This window comes from Otolemur garnettii, unplaced genomic scaffold (assembly GCF_000181295.1).
Source record: "Otolemur garnettii isolate 467f Iridium unplaced genomic scaffold, OtoGar3 scaffold00024, whole genome shotgun sequence".
NCBI classification, from domain to species: domain Eukaryota; kingdom Metazoa; phylum Chordata; class Mammalia; order Primates; family Galagidae; genus Otolemur; species Otolemur garnettii.
In genome coordinates, this window is record NW_003852419.1 from 18,056,662 (window position 1) to 18,078,874 (window position 22,213).

A 22,213-nucleotide genomic window follows, 5' to 3' on the forward strand; every position below is an offset into this window, starting at 1 on the left:
CCCCCTCCCGCCGGCCGCCCGCCTCCCGGCCGCGCCGGCCCCGGGCTCTGGCCGCGCTCCGCCCCCTGCCCTGGCTCCCGCAGCCTGCACCGGCAGCGCCCGGCAGCCCGGAGCGCGAGAATTCAGGGGGTGGGAAGGTGTGAGCCGCAAGCCCAGAGGAGGGCGGGAAGGAGGAGGAGGCCCAGGGGTGGTCAGGGGGACTGGGGGTCCCGCCGGCAGAGGTCCCTCGGGCTCCTGACTGCCTACGGCCACCTCGGGCCCGGACGCTGAGAGCTGCCAGAGCGACGGCGCGACGAGCGGAGCCATGGCCTCCGGTGAGTGTTCCCCGCGCGGTGGCCGGGACAGAGGCGCGGCGGGCTCGCGTCGCGGGGAGGCGGCTCTTCTGAGGGTCCTGCTGCTCTGACTTTAGGGGGCTCGCTTTTGGCTGTGGAGCATTCTTCTCTTTGAACTCGCCTCATCTGGCAGATTGTCAGCATTTTAAAAAGTTACCTGCTTCAGGGTTTGCGTGCGAAATCAAAGCCAGGCTCTGTAATATGATCCTATTATCAGAACCGGGACCTTAGAAATTCCCAACGGCTTGGTTTTTAGGATTAAAGAAGTAAACTACATAAAGGAGGATGAGGCTCTCCCATATATAAAAATTGATTGATATTGAAATGGTGGTTTTATGTTTTGGAACAAGAATGAGGAACTTTCAGAACTCGAGCGAGTTCTACCTTTTTTTAGTTAAATTTTGTCAAATGCTAAGAAGTGATTGCGCTCTCGTGCTGTACGAAACGAGGCGCGGCTTTAATGAAAGTCCTCACTGGTATTTTAACAGATCTTAAGTGGAAATGTTGCTTCCACAAAGTCAGTAGTTTTTATTGTGAAATAAAAATAAAGCACAAACTTATAGATTACCGAATCTAGTTTTTTGCCCCCGTGACGGAGGCAGGGAAAGAATACTTTTTAGAATATCCATCCCTTAAAATGATGGCTAAGAATGTGTTTTTTCTGTTAATAAATGCTCAGATCTCTGGCTTTGGGAGAAATGAATTGATCAAAAAACAGCTTCCAGGACGAGGTGGAGAGTCTTCTGTTCACAGCCAAGGGCTTTGGGCTTTCTGTAGCCTAAGGGAGTAAATTGTGTAGACTGGGTCTGAGTTGGACCTTAACTCGGATTTTGGCGAGGTGAAGGACGGGAGCTTTCCAGGCTGAGGATCAGCGAGAGCAGAGCCAGGAAGGGCTGAGGGTTTGTTAGATGCTGTGCTGGGAGGCTGAAGAGGGGCGCTTGCTTAAGCTTGACCCGCATCCTCCCAGCTGCTTGGTTTAGTGAAGCTCGGTAGAAGGTTGATGTCTAGTAGGGAAGAGGAAGTAGAAAGCGTAAAGAACCTACAGAGGGTTGAACAGAACAATAGCTACTGCTGTAGGCTGAAAAGGAAATTGGGGTGTTTCATACGACATTTGATTTCAGTTTGTCTTGTGGCTTTCTTGTGAGAATACAAGTGTAGTTTAAAATATTTCAACTTTCCCTTTACCCACTTAAGTGACCCCACACTTTCAAATAATGCTATAAATATGTAGATTAAAAGTCTGTTTAGATTAAAAGTGCAAAGAGGACTTCAGATATTTGGTTAATTTATCGGTTATTAAAAGGAGATTTTGTATCAAAGTAGTGAAGAACGGCTAGCATTATACTTAAGAAAAGATCAGACACTTGGTTATTTATTTTTTTCAAATTCTCAGACACCATTTAGAGCTCGTGGCTGTTTTATTAAACTTTATTAATATGTTGGGTGAATGTAATACTTATGATTTTTTCACAAAGGAAACCAACCATTTCTATACGAGTATTGTAAAATCTACATGATTTTAAAGTGTGATACAATTTAAATAATGACTGTATTTTGTACTGTTGACAAGACCAAGGATTCCCTAAATAAAAGGGGGAAAAGTCTGAAGGAATGGAAAGTTTTAAAGATTTGGAAGTTGTAGGGTGATTACCTTTTTGTATTTGTTTCTAAATGTAGCAAGCTATTTAAATTATAATTCAGTAGTTTGAAAAAAAGTTTAAAGGAATCTGTGTCTACTTTTCTTAATCAGTTGTAAAGACCTTAGACAAAAAGATTCACTGAAGAAGTTATAAATTCCCATTCTCCCTTCTATTTTGAAACAGTAATTTAACCGAAAGTGACAACAAACTTGCTTAATTGGTTTATCATTGTCTAGATTCTGTTTGTAGTAAGGTAGTTTTAAAACCTCAAAAAGTATTTTTGTTAATTACCAAGCATTTAAGACCATTTTTTCATTTTTCAGCGGATGTCATATGTAAATAGGTAGATGTGATATCTATAATGTAAAAGTAACATAGGTCATAATCTCATAAGCAAAATTATGTAAGTTCCATGAGTAGCTGAGACTTCATTTTTTTGTTTAGGGAAGTTACTATGTTAATAATTTAGTATTTCACGATTTGAATCAAGCTCCTTTTTGTTACTTTTTAAAAATTACACGTTGAGTTTAATCTTCTGACATGAATTGTGAGAATAGGCATAGTGAAGACAAATGTTCCCAAACCTGTCTAAGGTATGCATAGTTAGGTAGTCATCACTCATATATACATTTATGATTCTGTTTTATTTAATATAAGTAAAAGTAAGTATTTTATATCTGAATTTAAAGCTTCTTTTTGTTTCAGTACAAAAAGCAAAATGTCCTTGTTTTGCTAAGCAGAAAGCTCTGTTTACTAGTAACTAGTACTGTCTTTGGTAAACTATGTTTTAAAATTTAGATAATTTATTTTTATTGACATTTCTCTTTAGAATGGTAGTGCTATGTCACATAATCTGCGGTACAAAGAGAAATTGCTTTTGCAAACTGCACTACTTGCCAGCTTTCTGTAGTGTGAATTTCAAGAGAACTTTTTTTTCTCTTGAGTAAGGGGGAAAAAGTGGATGTAAGTATGATGTAATTTAATCTTTCATAATAGAGTTGGAAATAAGGAATGGAGAAAAGAAAGTGATTTCTTTTTAAAAACTGTACCCATAAGCCAAACATTGTCTTAGGAATGCAGCTCACGAAAAAGCAGAGATAACAGCAATGTAAAAGAATGAAGGTGATAGATGGTAAACAGTAAAGGGAGTGAGCGAGGGAGGAGTCTGCTAATGAATCATAATTAGGAACATACAAGGTGTGTACAGTATCTTTCTCAAATTCAATATAAGGGACTCAGAATTTCCTTTCGTTCTTTCTCTCATCTGTGTTTTCTGTAGATGATTGTGTATGTAGGCACATGACCCAAATATTGCTTGGGATATACTTGTACTAGAAAAATTATCTGAAATTCATATTTAGCTGGGCCTCCCACATTTTTATTTTTAAATCTGAAGTCTTAATCAACAGAGGTGATTTGGTCCTGCCATCAGTTTTTCCTTTAATTTTTTTTCCTACCATCCATTTTTAATTTAAGTACCTGTATAATCTAGAGAGGATTTAAAAATTTCTCTACCTTTTCACCCTGGCAGATAAAAAAGTTTTTTCAAGACTTAATGCCTATTGCCAAAATCTTTAAACATTTTAAAATTTACCTTTCAGTACATACGTCAGTTGAATACTTATCTGAGAATTCCTTTTTTTGGATTCATAAAGCCCAAATGAAAATCAGTCTGATGTATTGGAATAAACCTTGACTTTAGTCTATGATAGACCTGAGTTGAGGAAAAAAAGGAATGTATTTTATTTTCTTTTTCTCCAAGCTGAGTAGAGGTGACATTTGGAAAAATATATACTGTTAGATTTGTTTGCTCCTCTGGGTTCAGGCAGTTTGTTTCCCAGGATCTCAGAGATGAATTCTAGTCAGCTATTCTCTACTGCAGCCTTGACACATCAGTATGACAGTTACTTGTGTGCTGTATTGCAAGCAATATGTTACTGACAATAGTTAAAATATTTATTCTGCACACAATATACTTTTTAAATAAATTAGAGCAACTTAAGGCTATCTCTATAATGTCTTTTTTCTTCCTTGCATAAACTTTTCAAGGTTTCTTCCTTGAATAAACTTTTTTTTTGAGTAGGAGAGCAAAAAAAGTTACAGGTAGCCAGAATTGTTTTGTCTCGTGTATTCATGACCCTGTCCATACTTGTAACCGAATGTTTCGATTACTTCTTTGCTATGCATGTTGTTGTTTCCACTTCATGTTTTAGGCCAGAGGTTCTTAATTAGGTGTGTATTAGAATTGCTTGGAAGGCTTTTTCAGAAACATGTATCTAGGCTTTACCCTTGAAGATTTCTGTTTCTCTTCAGATTTCAGGTGGGGTGAGGGCATGTATGTTTTGAAAAAGCTACCTTGGTGATTCTGATATACACCCATAGTGTGAACTCTGTTTTAGAGATTTCATTGGACCTAAATTCTCCCTTGGCTTTATCAAGATACATTATCTTCTTAAACTAGGTTGCATTTTAGATTGCAGGTTATATGCTCTGTCAGTTATTGTGACTTTACCTCCAGTTGCCTTTATGCTTTCTGGTTTTTTTTTGTTTGTTTGTTTGTTTTTTTTGTAATTTATCTCTGGGATCCTAGCCATCATATTAGCTAATAGCATTCATAATTTCTTTTTCTTATAACTTCATGTAATTTTGAACTTTAATCATTTGTAAAGCGAAATAGTAGTTACTGTTCAGTTTTTTATGGAGATTTAAGTTAAGAGGATCAAATGGGAAAGGTATATAAAGAGTCTTTTAAATGATTACAATAATTAACATGTTTTCAAATACATTTTATGCTGGCTCCTAATTCTAGTAGTAAGATTTTAGTTATTAATGTATTATCTATTTGTGACAATTTATGATCCAATTCTAACTTTTATTTCAATGTAATTTCTTTTTTTGATCTCAAAAACTCATACTTTATTAGATAATCACTAGATCTTAAAATAGCATTTTTTTTTTTTTTTGCCTAAGTGCAAATAAAGACCTATCTTGCAGATATTTTGGTATATTTCAAATGTTATTCTACTCTATATTAGCTTTTTATAATATTGTTTAAATATAGGGGTCAGTCCCAGCTTGCATAGTATTGGTTAAAGAAAAATATAGTAGTCAACTTATTTACAAACAATTTGGAAGACATGGCAATGCTTTTCAAAACTGTAGTGATTTGTGGTAATCTTAGTTAAGAGTACTCATTTTCTCTACGCCTCCCTGATTTATAGTATACCCTCTTCTACTCCATAGATGACTACGTTTCAGCACTTTCTATCTTCAGGAAGAATGGCACCACAAAACACAGTACTGAGGAAGGAAATAACTGATGCATTATACTGATGCATGATATAAATGACTTATAGCTGGGGAGTTTCTTAAAAATCATAAACACAGATAAGATAACCAGAATATGAATGGGTATGAGGAAGTCTGAAGGTGTAGCAATTCTAATGCCTACAATTCACTTTTTTTTTTTTTAGTAGTGGAATCTAATAAGGAAAGTCTGATTTATCATTAATATAGTTCTGTAATGTTTGAATAACTTGCATAAACAATCTTTAGACTTTTATTCATTCAACAAATATTAAATAAATGTGTACAAGGCACTGATGAACTAGAAACAATTTCTGCCTTCAAAAAGCTTGAAGAGGGCGGTGCCTGTGGCTCAGTGGGTAGGGCCCCATATACTAAGTGTGGTGGGTTCAAACTCAGCCTCAGCCAAACTGCAACAAAAAATAGCCAGGCATTGTGGCGGGCGCCTGTAGTCCCAGCTACTCGGAAGGCTGAGGCAAGAGAATTGCCTAAGCCTAGGAGTTGGAGATTGCTGTGAGCTGTGACGCTACGGCACAAAAAAGTGAGGCGCTGTCTCTTAAAAAAGAAAGCTTGAAGAAATAAAACAAGTAGCTTTATTTTCAGAAGATAAAAAGACAGCAAGTCTTCCCAAAATTAGTTATTTATAATAATTTCTATAAACAAAATATTATGGTAGTTTATAGGGGGGATTATTTCCACCGAGGACAATGTAGAAATTAAGGTAAACTCTATTACTTAGTTGTTAGTGAGACTTTTTACCAATTAAGAGCTTCTCCAATAGGAAAAATAGATTTCAAGGATTTTTAAGTCCTTGATATGGTATGCTAACTAACTATATTATTTTAACTACTTAAAAATCTTTAAAATATTTAATCTTAAACAACTGCTTTCTGCTATTTAGGGTTTTCCTAACGTTTTAAATAGATATACTATCTAGTTTAAAGAAGTGTCATGTAACCAATGAAATATTTGAATTTTCACTTTAAGTGCTTACTATGAGCCTAGGATTTTATTCACACACCCCACCAGTGGTAAAGTTAACCACTTAGCATAAATGATGTCATTCTATATCAATTTCCCACCAAGACACCTTTAAAGAAGTAGTGGGCAGGGATTTATTTGACCTTTAGTTTAACCACACAAATTATTTAATGTCACTTAAAGTTGTCACTTAAAAAATACTGTTGATTTTTAACAGCTATTGAGAGGACAGTGTACTTTTTCTTAAATGTCTCTACAGGAATGTGTAAGGAGGTGAAATATTTGAAATTGAAATGTGAATTTGAAGTATTTGAATTATCCAAGGATATGTAAATTATGAAATACTCATCTGCATGTCTTATGTTTTTCGGTAACTCTGACTATTATGAAATTGATTGGGTTATTAAGTTAGTTTTCCCTGGCTCTTTTGTCTGTTGAATAGTAAGTGGTAGACTCAAACATAAGGAGTCTGAACCAAACAGAATACAGTTAAAAGTCACAGTAATACTTTATTTAGTGACCTAAAGTAGAAACTGTGGAGACATCAGTTATTTTATTTCTGAGCCATCAATGATTCTTTAATTTCTCTTAACCCTTATGTTCAGGCACCAAATACTGTCAATTTTATCTTTTAAATAATCCTTCACTGCTGTTACCAATGCCATGTTTCAGACGGAAAGATTTTTTTTTTTTTTTGGCCCAGGGGTTGGGTGTGAACCCGCCACCTCTGGCAGATGGGGCTGGCGCCTACCCCTTTGAGCCACAGGCGCTGCCCAATGCCATGTTTCAGATATACCCTTATTATTATCCACATTATTTGTGATAGTAGTGTCTAAACTGATCACATCGCTTTCTCTTTTTTCTTCAATCTGTCCATTGTGACCAGAATTTTTATTCTAAAATGCCAGTCTTACCATGTGATATCCTAGCTTAAAAATATTCATTGATTTCATCACACATAACAAAGAAATCCATATTGCTGAGCATGCTTTGATTTTTTTTGGTTCTCTCATTTTCTGCAGAATTTTCTTAGTGCTTTCCTTCAGTCTATATAGTCTGATAATTTGTGCTGTTTGCCTTACTGTTCTGTAAGGTCCTTTAGAATAGCAGTTGTGATGCCACCATGGATTGTTTTCAAGAAAGCATCTGAAATGATAACAGATACTGTATGTGTGACACTTGGTAAGAATTTAGTACTTGTGCTCTCTAATCCTCACAGCAATGCTATGAGGTAGGTGCTGTTATTATCCTCATTTTACAGAGGGGGAGACTAAGAGATTTTATCAATCAAGAAAGAGAGAACATATGAAAGAGAGAGAGAAAGAAGGAGAGGCATACAGGCACATGTGGGGTCTTCATATGTTGCTCAGACTGATTGTGAACTTCTTGCCTCAGTTGATCTTTCCACCTCAGCCTTCCAAAGTCCCAGAGTGCTAGGATTATAGGCATGAGTTACTATGCCCGGCCTAAGAGATTTTAATAATATTTCCACAGTTTTACTATTAAAAGTGACCAGGATTCTAACAGCTTCTTTCCTATACTGCTGTGATAATGCCCCATGTGTTATGCTTTCTGAATATTGCATTCTTCCATGATAAGACTTAGTGAAATGAATAGGTAATTGTGGGAATTTCAAAATCACTAAACTGATTGAGGGAGGCTTTTTTTTTTTAATGAACTATATCTTTACACCCTTAAAATAACACATTGTTAACTACCTGAACAGTTGAGTGTCTTTTTTTGAACTTCTGTTTCTACAATTTGGTTAATAAAAGAGGGTAAAGATGTTTAAAGCAGCTTTGTTGACAGATAACTAGCATACAACAAATTACACAAGGTGAAAGTACACAGTTTGGTAAGTTTTGACATATGTCTACAACCTTGGAATTATTACCACAGTCAAGATAATTAACATATCCATTATCCCCCAAACTTCCCCATCCACCCCACACTCCTGTTCTTAGGCAACCAGAAATGTTTTCCTTTGTATCAGTAGTTTATTCTGAGAGTGCATAGTTTGAATTATCTTTGTTAATACAAAGTAAATAACCTTTTTTTCTCTATTGTGTCTTATACGTCAGAAAAGGTTTTCTTGGGACTGAATGAAAATTCTGTTGAGCCTGAAGTCCCTTCTGGGGTTTGTTTTGATATGCTGGATGTGTCTTTTAATAATCTAGTGGAGAAATATGAAACTTACATATGCTTCTGCAAGGGTTTAAATTCATTTTTATTTTCATCCATCATTAAGGGTGTAATGTAAAATCAAGCAGTTAAATGTATTTTACTCACTTTGGGGGTATAGTATTGTGCTTCTGAATGCTATCTTCCTCACCCTTCTGGGGGAATCTTGAGGGAAACCTTTCTGCTTAGTCTTACCCGGGTACTAGACATCTCTGAAGTGGTTATGGTGGAACTTCATACTGGCATTAGCTATAGATATTAAGCTATATAGTACTGTCAATATGATTTCAGGACTTGTGTTATTTAAGGAACTCAATTTGAATGAGGAAAAAAGGTGTTTCTCCCACCCAATCTCCATGGTTACATTTTAACCTTGTTACTTAATGTTGGGAGAAAAAAATCTTTATTTTAGTTAGCAGTTTTGAAAAAACAAAATCAGGTGGTACCTGTGGCTCAAAGGAGTAGGGCGCCTGGCCCCATATATGGAAGGTGACAGGTTCAAACCCAGCCCTGGCCAAAAACTACAAACAAACAAAAAATCATTGAAATTCATTATTATTTTTATACTAATCTCACTGCTCACTCCCTTTTAAAAAATTTTCAGGTGGATATAATCCATATATAGAGATAATCGAGCAACCCAGGCAGAGGGGAATGCGTTTTAGATACAAATGTGAAGGGCGCTCAGCAGGCAGCATTCCCGGGGAGCACAGCACAGACAACAACCGAACATACCCATCGATCCAGGTAACGGACCCTTCTCCTGTGTCTGTCTCTTAGTGGCTCGTGTTTTAACTATAGCAACTACATTAATGAGCCAGGTCCTTCATCCTTATCACAGTCTGTTTTTCTTCTCCTCCTTTTTTCTTCTTAAGTGATGTGTGTTACATAGATGTCCAAGGACCTTTCTTGGGGTCTTCCCCACTGCAGCTAGTCATGTTACGATCATGTATTAATTTAAGTAGAGTGAGTCACAGTACTTAGTGTACATTAGCATCTTTGGACTGTGTTCCCTTTCCTGGAAGACAAAGCTCATGAGGAGAAAGCATTCTCGCCTTGTAGAGGTAAGTGGTATTATTCTGTAGATTAAACATGGATTTAAGAATTCCATCAGAATTCTTCCTACACTCCCTTGGCTAGTCTAGGGACTGGAAAAGAAGAACATTTTTTTCCTTTTTTCTTACCTTTATTTCCTGCAGCTGATACTCTGGGTCATTGACTGATTTGAAATGTTACCACATTTTAAATCTACTTTTTCATGTTAGCATACATTTTTAAAAGTTTTGATCAAAAATGACTTTAGCAAACATACATATGTTTATAAGATATACTATATTTATAAACTTTTTCACTTGGGCAGGGTGGCTCATGCCTGTAATTCTAGCAGTCTGGGAGGCTGAGGCCGGTGAACCTGAACTCGAGACCAGCCTGAGCTAGAGCAAGACCCCATCTCTACAAATAGCTGGGCATTGTGGAGGGTGCCTGTATTCCCAGCTACTTGGGAGGCTGACGCAAGGGGATTGCTTGAGCCCAAGAGTTTGAGGTTGCTATAAGCAGTGACACCATAGCACTCATACTGAGGGATAAAGTAAGACTCTTGTCTCAAAAAAACAAATAAAAAATAAATATAAACTGTTGTTCATTTGGCCTTTGATAAATGTTTTTATCCTTTAAATGCCAATTATAGGCAGGGCACGATGGCTCATGCTTGTAGTCCTAGAACTCTGGCAGAGGCAGAAGCAGGAGGATTGTTTGTGGTCAGGAGTTCGTGACTAGCCTCAGCAAGACCTCAGCCTATCTCTACCAAAAATAGAAAAAGTTAGCCAGGTGTGACAGTGTGCACCTGCAGTCCCAGCTACTTAGGAGGCCAAGGCAGGAGGATCACTTGAGCCCAGGAGTTTGAGGTTGCTGTGAGCACAGGCACAGAGTACAGGTGAGGCCACTGCACTGCTGCACTCCACCGCAGGCAGCAAAGCGAGACTCTGTCTCAAAAGAAAAAGCCAATTATAAACCCAGTGACAAAGTGGATTTTTAAAGTGTTACTTAATCTTTTATTAAGAGATCTTAATTCACTTTTTATAAACTACATCATGTACAGAATTTATTCTATAGAGCCAAAAGAGAATTACTAAATTACAGAATAAGCCAATGGCAAAATTATATAATGGAATTCCAAATTCCTATTTTTAACTACATTTTTGGCAGTAGTATGGATTTGAGTTATCAAAGTCTTTTATTTAAATGTTAGAATGAGTGAGATACTAATAAAAAGTGAATAAGGTAATGCTATTCTTTCAGTTTTTTGAGTGATTTTTATTTCTTCCTCATACTCAACTTATTCTATACATCAATAAAATGTTTCTAACATCTATATCTTTCCTATCCCCAGGGTCCTAAAGACTTTATAGCTTGAGTTCTATACCAGCCTATTTTATAATCTTGAGTGGTAACCTTTCATCCAAAAAGGCAATAAATACTTTTTAGTTACTGTTCAGACTATGTTTAAATTTAGAATGATGGATTTTAGAGCTGTCTACCTGGGAAACCCTCCATTGTTTCTTAACTACCTTGCTCCCTTATAATATGCTGGTTTTTATGTTGTCTGCTTTGTTCTTGCAAATTTACTAGCTTTCAAACTGAACGTTACTTCCCAGAGTGCCCTCTTCTCCCCCTTGTGAATCTCACCTTTTTGCTGTCAGTGTTCTAGATGTACTTTCTGTGTAACATTTACTCTTGTTAAACTCAACATGATTTATTGCCTATGGCACAGTGAATATTTGGGATATACTTACTGATTAATAAATACTTTTGTGAAATGAAATGTTACATACTAAGTAAGATGATCATATTTGTGTGCTATTATTTCTAGCATGGCTTAAATCTATATCTGAGGAATACTTACATTATGACGGTTCATCTGAGAACAAGGCATTCAGTATTTACTTATGCTGTATGATAAAATTTGGGTATAATTTTACTTGTTTGTAAAAGAAAATAAGCAGAGTCAGATGATAATGACCAATTGAATATTTAGACCAGAAAATAAAATAATGTCAGGGACCTAAGAGGTAAGTTCTTCTGGTATCCTCTGGAAAATTCCATCTAAACTGCAATTGCTGGTTAGTTGGACTTCAGCCAGAGTTAATCACATTATGTAAATGGAATTAATTTGACAGATCAATTTGTAATAGATTATGGATGATATAGTTAATTTCCTCATTTTTTCAGATTATGAACTACTATGGAAAAGGAAAAGTGAGGATTACATTAGTAACAAAAAATGACCCATATAAACCTCATCCCCATGATTTAGTTGGAAAAGACTGCAGAGATGGCTACTATGAAGCAGAATTTGGACAAGAACGCAGACCTTTGTTGTAAGTGCACAATCACAGACCTCTTTAGGAGTAGGATAAGCATAGGATGCTTTGCTTCCTATTCATGACCATCTGTTACTTTTTAGCAGAATAAATTATTTTCTCATGCTACTTCTAGTTATTGTAGCATACGTTTAAATATTTTTATCATTTACATTAGAAACTACGCTTTCACTCTTTGTCAGTAGACATAGCTTATTATGGTAAGCAGAAAAACTTCTTTATCATTACAAAAGGTAAACAAAAAATTTGTGCTATGATTTTCTTTCTTAGTGTCAGCAATTTATGAAATAAAGTTTTACTCTATCTTTTCATTTGTAGTTTCACTTAAAAGTTGCTAGATGTGAAAAAATCAACTGGAAAACTCCAGAATTATTTTGAGAGGGGCTGGTTTTAAAATTAACATATTAATACCACAACAGTTCTAGAATAAAGAAAATTATGTACTTCATGTTAGTGAGGTTACCAGAAAATGAGTCTATTCATCATGTTAGAATAATGAAATCTTTCTGACAGACTGTTTAACAACTACATGGCAAAAACCTGAAAAATAATGAATGCTTCTTTAACCAGCAGTTCCACTTCTAGGAATTTATCCTCAAATAATTAAACATGTTCAGACACTTAGCTATAAGACTATGTATTGTAATTCTGTTTGGAATGGCAGAAAGTGAGAAGCACTCCAAATAATAAACATAGGGGAATAGTTAAATAAAACAGTACGTTTATGCCATGTGCCATTATATTGCCTTAAAAATAACATTGCAAATATGTCTACTGATATGTAAAGATATTCACAATGTTTTAGATAAATGAAATAAGTCTTATTTAAAGAGAATCTGTGAAGAATGGTCTTATTTTTATTTAAATTTATACGTACATATAGTAGTATATATACTAAAACATGAATAGTAGTTATCCGTGGATGGGTAGGATTGTGGAGTCTTTTGTTTTTCTTTTAAATGAATTTAATTTATAATTCATTTATGTAATGAATATGTGCAGCTTTGGGGGGAAATTAATTAGAAAAAAGTTAGTAGTCTCCTTATATATTAGTAATAACCATTTAGGAAAAAACTCTTTAAAAATGTTTCTCTTACAATAATAGCACAAAACATTAAATATCCACTAACAGACATTTGGCAAATATGTTCTATGTCTCTTAATCTCCCAATAGCATTTTTACATTTTGACCACTCTTTACTTGAAACATTCTCATTTCTTGCTTTCTGTAAGAACAAACTTCTGTTTCACTTCCTACTTTTTCCTGGCTGTTTCTTTTTTGTTAGTCATAGGCAGTTCAATTTTTGGATGACCTCAGTTGTTGTCCTAATAATGAATGCCCTTAATAGTTGTTCTGCCTCTCCCCCCAATCTAGGATCTTGTTAAGGAACACATGTATTTAGTATTATACTTAACATGAATGACCTCAGTAATATTTTCATGTTAACATGAAAGATTTGAGGCAGGAAATCTACAGAGGTACTGTCGTATCATTCTCAAAATAGTCTTTCAGGAGGCATGTGACATTGGTTTTTTCCATTTTTGGTACTATTATTGGCATTCTATTATAAAGAAGAATTTTCCTTCCTTCTCCTTCTCCATTTAAAAATTAACACTGTAGGCTCGGCGTTTGTACTCACTGGTTAGGGCGCTGGCCACGTGTACTGAGGCTGCTGGGTTCGAACCTGGCCCAGGCCGTCTAAATAACAGTGATAATTGTAACAAAAAAATAGCCAGGTGTTATGGTACATGCCTGTAGTCCCAGCTACTTGGGAGGCTGAAATACAAAAATTGCTTAAGCCCAAGAGTTTGAGGTTTCTGTGAGCTGTGACTCCACGGCACTCTACGGAGGGCGACATAGTGAGACTCTGTCTTAAAAAAAAAATTATCGTGTAAACTCACGAATCCCTATATTTAATGTATTATAGCTCATTGCTGGGGTGTTATTATTTTGATTTTCAAATTGACCCAAATTTGACCAATGCAGACCCCTTCAAACTATCCCCTGTGTCCTTCTGATATGTTCCCTTCTTTCTTTGAGCACTTTTTACTTTCTGACACAACGAAGTGTTCAAGACTTATACTTCTTCTTGCTCCAGGCCTAAAGTCTTCATCTTTTCCCCAAGGATCCTTATTTTCTTTTTTGGCTGGGGCTGGGTTTGAACCCGCCACCTCTGGCATATGGGGCTGATACCCTACTCCTTTGAGCCATAGGCGCTGCCCAGGATCCTTATTTTCTTTTAGTGGGGGATGGTATTTGATCTCATTGCCTTCTTGATATATTATTATTATTATTTTTCTTACAGTTTTTGGCCGGGGCTGGGTTTGAACCCACCACCTCTGGCATATGGGGCCAGCACCCTACTCCTTTGAGCCACAGGCGCCACCGACATAGTATCTTCAATGTCTCAAAAGCAGGTCAAGTAGAATACGTCCCAAAACAAGATCTTACCATGATCATAATTCTGTCCTCTCTGAATTGGTCTTCTTCCAGTGTGCCTTGCTGGTTGCTATAAAAACCCCACAGGTGTCTTCCTTGACACTCCTTACCCAGGCATGCACATTGAATCTTTTAACAGGTACCCCTCTGTTGCTGGTGGATCTACCCGCTTTACTCAGCAAATCCATCATTGCCACACTACCACTACCACACTACATTTGGGTGGCTGAAATAGCCTGACTGATCTTCTTTCATCAACTCTTGTTGTACCTCTTCCACTCAGTCTTCCTCCACTTAAGCCAGAATGATCTTTTAAAATACAAATTCTCATCCTCCTGCTTGAAACACTTTAGAGTGGTGGTTGTCAGCCTTCCTAATGCCTCCTAATGCCATGACCCTTTCATGTAGTTCTTCATGTTGTGGTGACCCCCAACCATAAAATTATTTTTGTTGCTACTTCATAACTAATTTTGCTACTGTTACAAATAGTAATGTAAATATCTGATATGCAGGATGTATTTTCATTGTTACAAAGGGGTTGCAACCCACAGGTTGAGAACTGCTGCTTTAGAGGGTTTACGTGTCTCTTAGAATAAGGATAGCACTCCTTCTGTGGCCTACAAGGCCCACATGGCCCACCTGTATTTCTAGCTTTATGTTGTACTGTGCTTCCCTTGTCCTCTACACTCTAGTCACAAAAGCCTGCCTTTACTTTCCTCTGCTGAGGATACTCTTCTGTAGGGGCCTTTGTATAACTTGTTTCTTTTGCCAGGAAGTCTCTTTTCTCTCTATTCATAGTAAGTATCACTTCTTACAGAAAGCCCTATTTGAATTGATCAACTCTCTCCCATCACGGATTCCTATAAGGTCATGTAAATCTCCTTCATAAAACTTGTATGATTTCTGTGTGTGATTATTTAATACCTATCTGCTTCACTAGACCAGAAGTTAGCAAACTTTTTCTATAAAAGGCTAGATAGTAAATATCTTAGGTTTTGTAGGCCACACGGTCTCTGTTGCTCAGTTCTGCTGTTGTAGCATGAAAGCAGCTATGGACAGTATGGCTGTGTGTTCCAGTCATGTTTCATTTATAAAAACAGGCGGTGTGTGGGATTTGGTCCATTGGTTATAGTTTGCTGACCCCTGTACTAGACTATAAGCTCTGTGAGGGGAGGGATTACATAGCCTCATTATCTTCCAGAAATTTTTGGTATATAGTAGGAACCCCAAAACTTGGTGAATGACTGTGAACGAATAATTGATTTAATAATCTCTATGATCATTGGTTCCCTCATGTCAGAATTTCAGAAATTTCTAACATTTTGTGAATAATTATTCAGATAAAATCAAGTGTTACATAAATATATTAAAATGAAGAAGTCTTTTAAAATTTTTTGTGAAAGAAAAAGAACCAAACTAAGATTTTTTTCAAGAAAGTGGAGTACTTTTGAGGAAAAGGATTATAGTTGTAGGATCTGAAGAAAGGATTAAAAATTCAAGATTTGTTTTTTAGTCACTACAGCCAGAGGAAGGAAATGTCAAAAATATTTTAGGTGCTAACAAAATCACAAGTGTGGTGAACATGAGACAGCATAAGAGAGAGAGGCAAGCAAAGCAGCCCCTGGTTGCAAGTACTCTGTGAAGTTTGAACAAATAGTAATGTTATGATAGTTGAGTTTTGCTTCCTTATTCACACCCACCCAATTTGACTGATGTCATGGTTTTTCCATGTGGGAACAAATATGACTGGTGGTGGTGGGGGAGTTCCCCCTGCCCCCATCTCTACTACACATATGCAAATTAGTAATATTTGTAGCTATTGAGAACTTTTCCATAAATGACACGTTGAGACTTACTAAATATTGTTAGTATTAAACCTCTTTCTAATAAATAAAAACTTCAGTACTTTTTTACAATGAGTGATTATTATAGTTTCATATGATACGGTATATAAAGCATATTCCACTGCTGCTAGCAGTGAAGTCAAAGCTCAAAAATTTTATCTCTGTAGGGCTAGGCAGGCAGCCTAAATGAGAGGAGGGCTTAAGTGGAGGGGGATTAGCTGGGGCTGTAGCAAACTGGAGAGCCCTGCTTCAGTGGGGTTGCAGATGCTCGGCCCAGGACGCTTGTCTCTCTGCCAGCCTGGTATTGCCAAACCTTTAAAATGTTCAGGAGAAACCAGGAATGTTCATATGCAGTTACCTGATTTTTATTTTTTTATTTATTTCTGTTTTTCTATGTTTTTAATTTTTTATAAGATGTTAATTAAGCCTCACAGTGACTAAGAGATTTTTAAAAGTAGGTTTCATGATCCTTTTGACTTCGTGTTTTTAAATGGAGTCATTCATCTTCAAAACATGATCACTTTCAGAATCCATTAAAAACTTTACCTGAGGCTCGGTGCCTATAGCTCAAGTGGCTAGGACACCAGCCACATACACCAGAGTTGGTAGGTTCGAATCCAACCTGGGCCCGCCAAACAACAATGATGAAAACTACAACCAAAAAAAAAAAAAATAGCCAGACCTTGTGGCAGGCACCTGTAGTCCCAGATACTTGGGAGGCTGAAGCAAGAGAATCGCTTAAGTCTAAGAGTTTGAGGTTGCTGTGAGCTGTAACACCATGGCATTCTACCCAGGGTAACAGCTTGAGACTCTATCTCAAAAAAAAAAAAAAAATTTTTTTTTTTACTTGAATTATGTTTTCCAAGAGAGAGGAGGGTTCTGTACTAGTCACCCTTGAAAGTTTTCATATCATTTTAGAATCACATTTGCGGGAATGAACATTTCAGAGAGAACTGGTGTCATCTGGGCCTGAGACACAGCAAATGATGGAGCAAAATTGTGCCACTATCTTTTGTGTGTACTGAGTGAATGAGTCATCTGCGCACTGCCTACAGGAGTCTATTGAACCAGACTGTCTAATCATTCCACTGAAATTCCAGTCTGAGCAACAGATGGGTTTTGGACCCTATTCATGGCTTCAAACGGCTGTTGCTTCCTTCTCCAGCCTCCCCACTACTAAACTGCCAAACGAGGGACAGCGGCTCTGTTCAGCCAGTGGGGACTCGAAGCTTCTGACTATGAGTCGGGAGGTTACTGCAGTTACCTGATTTTTAAATGTTTTGGCTTTTTAAAAAAATTTTTCGTCTTATTTAGAGAAAGGAAAGAGAGTAGAGGAGAAGAGATGAGAAAGAATGAAAGAAGAGAGCAGAGAGAAGGGAAGATGGTGGGGCAAGAGAGTGGCATGGTATCCCAAAGAAAGGAAGAATGCCCTGATTTTTAAATGTTAGTAACCTCTACTTTTTTTTTTTTAAATGTATATAACACTTGTTGGGGGTTGGGAAAAAATACTTGTGGGGTTTTTATGGCTACATCTTTTTATGGCTTTTGCTTTACATCATCACATATACAGATTTTATTGATTTCATTATGAATTTGTTTGGGAGATGAATTTTAGCTTTTTGCTGTGCCTTTCCTGATAATCTCTATCTACTTTGGTATATTTGACACAGCATGTTAGTAAGATGTAATTGTAAGATACTGTATATAAAAGTGATACAGTATGTACTATTTTTCTTCTAATAGTCTTTTAGAAATACAGCCCCACTTTTTTACCCTCTCATCTTTTTTTTTTTTTTTTTTGAGACAGAGCCTCAAGCTGTCCCCCTGGGTAGAGTGCTGTGGCATTACAGCTCACAGCAACCTCCAGCTCCTGGGCTCAAGCGAGTCTCCTGCCTCCGCCTCCCAAGTAGCTGGGACCACAGGCGCCCGCCACAACGCCCGGCTATTTTTTGGTTGCAGCCATCATTGTTGTTTGGCGGGTCCGGGCTGGGGATTTGAACCCGCCACCTTAGGTGTACGTGGCTGGCGCCTTAGCTGGTTGAGCTATCGCTGCCGAGCCACCCTCTCATCTTTATCTTACCAATTGGAAGTGTATTCATGTTTTAGTGTGTCCTTCTGACAGCACAGTGACTTTTCAGTGTTAACCTGAAAAGTTACAGTCTGGCTCAGCAGACCCCTCTAGGCAGTGCTCAGATGACTCACTCGCTCAGTGGATGCCTGATTTCTCTACCAGTCTTCATGGTTAAGTATAATGCAGTTTTGAAAGTTCTGTTTTTTTCTTCTAGTTTTCAAAATTTGGGTATTAGATGTGTAAAGAAAAAAGAAGTAAAAGAAGCTGTTATTTCAAGAATAAAGGCAGGAATCAATCCTTTCAATGGTAAGTATGTTTGATATAATTATTTCTATTATTTGGGTATTAACTTACTGTGTGATTTCTATTTATATCTTGAACCTTTGTTTTAAAAGTTATTTATATCTTTAACCTGCATTCACTTTTCTACTTGTTGACTTATACCCGTATGTGAGGGATGAAAGTGTAGTATTTAAGATCAACCTGTTAAAAATACAGTTTACATATACAAAGCTTTCTGGTATTAATGGAGAGTGGTTTTGTTTTCTATAAGAAAACTTTCTCAAAATGTTCTGATTTCTTGCTCAATCTCATCTGTTGTTGGACGCTGAGCATGATGAGGCATGGTTAGTACTTGGATGGGAGACCACCTGGAATACCAATGCTGTAGGCTTAAAAAAAAAAAAAAGTTCTGATTTCTTTGAATGAGGCCTTATGCCACTTCCAGTAGACAATATACATCCCCCTTTTCTGAATGTTGAATAAGTACTATATTTATAAGGTATTGTAACATATTTAACTTAAGGGCATATTCATCAGCAAAACTTAATCCCAATGTAGAAGTAGAGTGGAAACCACACAAAATATTTCATAGTGTCTTTGTGTATATGATTAGATGTTTACTGTTCAGTGGATTTTATTTGTGATAGCATTTATTAAGCATTTATACTTTTGGCCATATCTGGTATAAATGACAACCAAGCTAGAAGCTGGCATCCTGTACTTACAGTAATCTCCATTCTAGAGTCTTCTGCAGCTGCTTAAATATGTATAAATCAGGAATTGAGTGACTACAAGATTTTCAAAGATTAGATTTCTTTGTCATATTTAAGACATCTTTATATTATTGGTTTGTGTTTTTCCTGTTTAAAAATAATTTAGGAAAAGCCAGGCACAGTGTCTCACACCTGTAATCCTAGCATTCTGGAAGGCCAGGGTGAAAGGATCACTTGAGCTCTGTTACCTAGGCTAGAGTGCTCTGGCCTCAGCTTAGCTTACAGCAACCTCAAACTGCTGGGCTCAAGCAAACCTCTTGCTTCAGCCTCCTGTATAACTGGAACTGTGGGTGCATACCACCGCACCCAGCTAAGTTTCCTATTTTTTGTAGAGACAGGATCTCACTCTTGCTCAGGCTGGTTTTGAACTCCTGACCTCAAGCAGTCCCACCTTGGCCTCCCAGAGTGCTAGGATTACAGGTGTGAGCCACTACGCCTGGCCCACTTTGAGCTCTTATGTGATTATTTCCCTAGGATAAATTTTCAGAAGCAAAAAATTTCTGGGTGGAGAGTATGCTCACTTAAAATTTTGATTCATTGCCATATTAAAATGACAGACTTAAAGAGACCATCTAGATACAATATAGAATAAGGAAATTATAAATAATAGCTTCATTTATTAAGTACTTCATGTATGTAGGGGAGTAAATGTTAAGTGCTTTATTTACACTGTTTTATTTAACCTTTGAAACAATACTACTTTCCAGAAGAGAAAGTTGTTATGCAAATGTCCCAAGTCATGCAGCAAATCTAAGTGGCAGAGCTAGAATTAAAACCCACATCTCCAGTGGTCAAGGCATTTAAAAGGAGGTGCTATCTATAGAAGTTGTTTTGTTGTTATTGTTGTTGTTGTTTGGTTACTGGCATTCCACAACTAGGTATGATGTTAAGAATGGACACTCATATGGAGCTTAAAACAGTTGCCATAGATAGTAAGTGATTTACATTTTTTACTCATTTAATCCTTATGACAACCTATGAGATAAGTACTATTTTATCCCCATTTTCTAAGTAAGAAATTGGAAGTGTAGAAAAGTTAAGTAATTTGCTCAAGGTACTATATAGCTAGTGAGTAGTGAAGCTAGGAATCGAATACTAGCTAGGATTTGTCTGGCTCCAAGGTCATAATAGTCTTTAATAACTCTGGTATGTTGCCTAGATGTATATTGATTTGGGGAAGGCACAGTCTTCTCAGCTGATCCTTCACGTTCAGTTAATACTTTAACACTCATTCCTTCTCCCTTTTGCTGTCTCTATAGTTTAGGAACTCATCACCTCATGATTTGAGTTGTAGTTTTTTCCCCTTACAATAATCTTCTTAGAATAGTGCTTTAGCATATTATTATGATCAAAAACTTGAAATGACGTTTTATATAGCTTAAAAACTAAATGGCCCTACATTCGATGTCATCCATATACAGCTCCAGATATCTAACTTACCTTCCCTTTCACTGTTCTTCCTCATGAATCCTTAACTATGCCAGAAAAACTGTATTGTTCACCCTCCCGGACCATCTCAGTGCAGTCCTCTCCCTTCTTACTGCCATTGTAGGAATGTAAGCTCACATCATTTTTACCTGAACCATTGTTCAGGTTAAAACTTGTTTAAACTTGTGTTCTTATCTCTGTTTTTGGTCGGTCTCCAAGCAGTATATACACTCATTTCAGAATTCTGTTTATTATCCTTCAGATCTCCAAACAAACGTAAACTTTTGCAGTGGTCCTTAAATTCAAAATGCAAAGCAATGTACTTGCTGAGAACATAGATTCCTGGCCATACTCTACTGATTGGAAAGGGCTAGTATGGGTCCTACATTCTAACAAGCACCTAGATCAGAGGTGTTCTTTGACTGTAACCCACAGTAAGAAACAGATTTTATTCCTCAGCTCTATACACACACCAACACACCTACACACCCTTACTGCAATGATTCTTTTACTACATGCAGTGCACTTTGAATTCTATTCCATTCTTTTCCTTTCATTCCCTTCCTCCTTTCTTCCTCTTTTTCTTTGTTAGTGCTTATTCAGGCCATTGAATTAATTTTACTTTTAAAATATCTGGCTTAGATGATTCTGATGCATGTGATCCATGGACCATACTTTGAGGAACTCTGATTTACTTGCCAAGATCAGCTTCTCAAGCATGGCATTCAGAGCCCTTCATGATCTGATCCTTGTTTTCCATTCCAGCTTTAATCTTCTCCTTCAGCTTCCTACCCTTCCTTTTCCTACCACTGAGTGCACATTTGTTTTTGCCATTCTGAACTATTTGCACTTTTAGGAAAGCCGTGTTCTTTCTCAACACTATGCTTTTATACGTGCTCTTCACTTGCATGGAATACCCTGATCTGCCTGGCGAATTTTTCCTGCTCAGCTTTCACATTTGAATAAGGATCACATTAAACCTTCTTTTACTTCCTCGGCAGGGCTAGGTAGTCCCCGTTTCCCCAGAGTGCTTGTACGTATTTCTAGTGTGGTTTGCTGTAACTTTGTTTACATGTTTCTGCTGTACTAAATTGTGAGACTTTGAAGGGTGAGGAGTGTCTTCTGTGTATCTCTCTGGCACCTAGCCCAGTGTCTGGCACGTGGTAAAGGCTTAATTAAAATGTGTTGGAAGAAAAAATGAATGAATGAACATGGCTTGTTTGTACTTGTCTACAAAAAATGTTCAGGCTATTTTCCTTACCCCCAATGTCCTGAAAGCCCTCTGAGTTTTCTTAACCCCAAGAAAATATTCTCCTACTTAGACTGTTTATTACTCATCCATTAATCATGAAAAGCTTTGTGACATGTATTGGATCATTTAATTCTCCTTGCAGACAGTCTCTGTGATGGAATCTTGTTTACATTGCTGTTTGTCACTAAACATGTATTTTTATTACCGTTACATAAATATCTATCTTTACAAGTAGGTGCTTTGAGCTGCTCAGTTTCCTGCCTGCACACAACAGGTTCCCTCTATTAACTCCTCAGCCATTCA

At 37.1% G+C, this 22,213-nt stretch overlaps 1 protein-coding gene across 2 annotated transcripts in view; it reads left to right on the forward strand.

Moving 5' to 3' along the window:
* Window positions 1-90: 90 nt before the first annotated feature.
* REL (REL proto-oncogene, NF-kB subunit) overlaps window positions 91-22,213 on the forward strand; it is a 36,907-nt gene continuing 14,784 nt past the window's right edge. For both annotated transcript variants that reach the window (XM_023512132.1, XM_023512133.1), the window contains exons 1-4: window positions 91-314; window positions 9,045-9,187; window positions 11,669-11,817; window positions 18,390-18,481. In XM_023512132.1, the coding sequence (XP_023367900.1) occupies window positions 305-314; window positions 9,045-9,187; window positions 11,669-11,817; window positions 18,390-18,481 (394 nt within the window). In that variant the 5' untranslated portion in view covers window positions 91-304. The remainder of the gene's footprint in view (window positions 315-9,044; window positions 9,188-11,668; window positions 11,818-18,389; window positions 18,482-22,213) is intronic.